Source organism: Pseudorca crassidens, chromosome 13 (assembly GCF_039906515.1).
Source record: "Pseudorca crassidens isolate mPseCra1 chromosome 13, mPseCra1.hap1, whole genome shotgun sequence".
Lineage (NCBI taxonomy): Eukaryota > Metazoa > Chordata > Mammalia > Artiodactyla > Delphinidae > Pseudorca > Pseudorca crassidens.
The window spans coordinates 88131160-88133023 of record NC_090308.1 but is presented as its reverse complement, the minus strand read 5'-3'; the positions used below and the strand labels follow the sequence as shown (position 1 = coordinate 88133023).

Genomic DNA, 1864 nt, shown 5'->3' with positions numbered 1-1864 from the left:
TCTTAAAAGAGAAAAAACCAGGTTTATTTCTTAAAGCAACCATATAGCATTGCTTATTAACAAGGTATCACATCAAAATCAGTTGTTTTCAAAATAAATGAATGAGTCCACTCCATTTGCAAGAGCGCTGGCCCTTGTGACCAAGGACACTCTACCCCCAGCTTTTGCTGCCCCTTTACCACAGATTGGTCTCCTGGGGATCCTGCCTGTCCTTAAAAGGAAGGAGGCAATGACCACCATTCTCCAGATAGCAAGGCTGAGGATTAATACAGAAAGGCAGATGGAGGACTGGCCCAGAGCACACTGATCGGAGGCCCAGCAACTCCACAGAGTTTTGAAGAATAAGAGGCACCCTTAGAAATATCAAGGGCTTCTCTTCCTAAGCCTACTAGTGGTGGCGGCGGCAGCAAATGTTGGCCTCATTGGCAAGGTCCAGGCCATGTGCAGTGCCATCGTGGAGATCGTGAAGCCCAATGACGAGAAGCCTGACGAGTTTGAGTCGGGCTTCTCCCAGGCCCTCCTAGAGCTGGAGATGAACTGGGACCTCAAGGCCCAGCTGCGGGAGCTGAACATCACGGCCACCAAGAAAATTGAGGGTGGTGGTGGTCAGAAAGCTATCATAATCTTTGTTCCTGTTCCTCAACTGAAATCTTTCCAGAAAATCCAGGTCCGGCTAGTGCGTGAGTTGGAGAAGAAGTTCAGCGGGAAGCAAGTTGTCTTTATCACTCAGAGGAGAATTCTGCCTAAGCCAACTCGAAAAAGCCGTACAAAAAATAAGCAAAAGCGTCCCAGGAGCCGCACTCTGACAGCCATGCATGACACCATCCTGGAGGACCTGGTTTTCCCAAGTGAGATTGTGGCCAAGAGAATCTGTGTGAAGCTGGATGGCAGCCGACTCATAAAGATTCAATTGGATAAAGCACAGAAGAACAATGTGGAACACAAGGTTGAAACCTTTTCTGGCATCTATAAGAAGCTCACGGGTAAGGATGTTAATTTTGAATTCCCAGAGTTTCAGTCATAAACAAAAATGACTAAATAAAATATTATTCACAATTTTTAAAAAAGCAAGGACTTATTCATTCATTCATTCATTCAACAAATATTTATTTGCCAAATATCAGCAGTCTAACACATACCAGTTATAGTTCTAAGCACTGGGGTAAAATGATGAGCAAGGTAGACCAGGTGTCTACCTTCATGGAGCTTATGTTCTAGTGGGAGGGAAAGGAAAATAAATAGGAAACCAAAAAGTAGGTAAGCCAATAACTAAATAGAATCCTGTAGAGAGTGATAACTGGTGCAGGAAGTAACCTGAAGGAAGGAGGGAAAGAGTGAATGAGCACCTGGGCTTGGGTTGGGTGAGGTGGGAGGTGCTTTAGTGGAGGGGACCATGGAAGGCCTCTGAGTAGTGACAGCTCTGGTGAGTGATGACAAGCGGCTACCATGCAAAGGTCCTGGCAACAGGAACACCAAATGCAAAGGCTCTGAAGTAGGAACAATCTTAAGTGTTAGAGAAAAAGACCAAGATAGCTACAGCCTGGTGAGCAAGGCGGGGAGTTGAAGGAAACAAGGTCAGAGGGACAGCAGGCCCCAGATCAAATATACACACATAAATATGTGTGGTTAATGTCGTTGTGAAACAATGTAAATGCCGAAATCATTCTTAAAAGAGAGGCTCTACAATGTTAAAAAATTAATAACCATCAAGGTAAAAATGCCAATGGATACTCATAAAAAAACTGGGAAAGAACAGAAGATTATATAGGAAGTAAGAAGGAAATTGTTCATCCTATATAAGGAAATGTCAGCATATGTGATATTATTCTTGATTTTGAGGAAGAAAGAAAAGTAACTGATTTCT

At 43.6% G+C, this 1864-nt stretch overlaps 1 protein-coding gene across 1 annotated transcript; it reads left to right on the top strand.

The window, feature by feature from the left end:
* Window positions 1-421: 421 nt before the first annotated feature.
* LOC137205079 (small ribosomal subunit protein eS7-like) lies at window positions 422-1056 on the top strand. Its single transcript, XM_067702979.1, has one exon. The coding sequence runs from the start codon at window positions 440-442 to the stop codon at window positions 1022-1024; it is 585 nt and encodes a 194-aa protein (XP_067559080.1). The 5' UTR covers window positions 422-439; the 3' UTR covers window positions 1025-1056.
* Window positions 1057-1864: the final 808 nt, after the last annotated feature.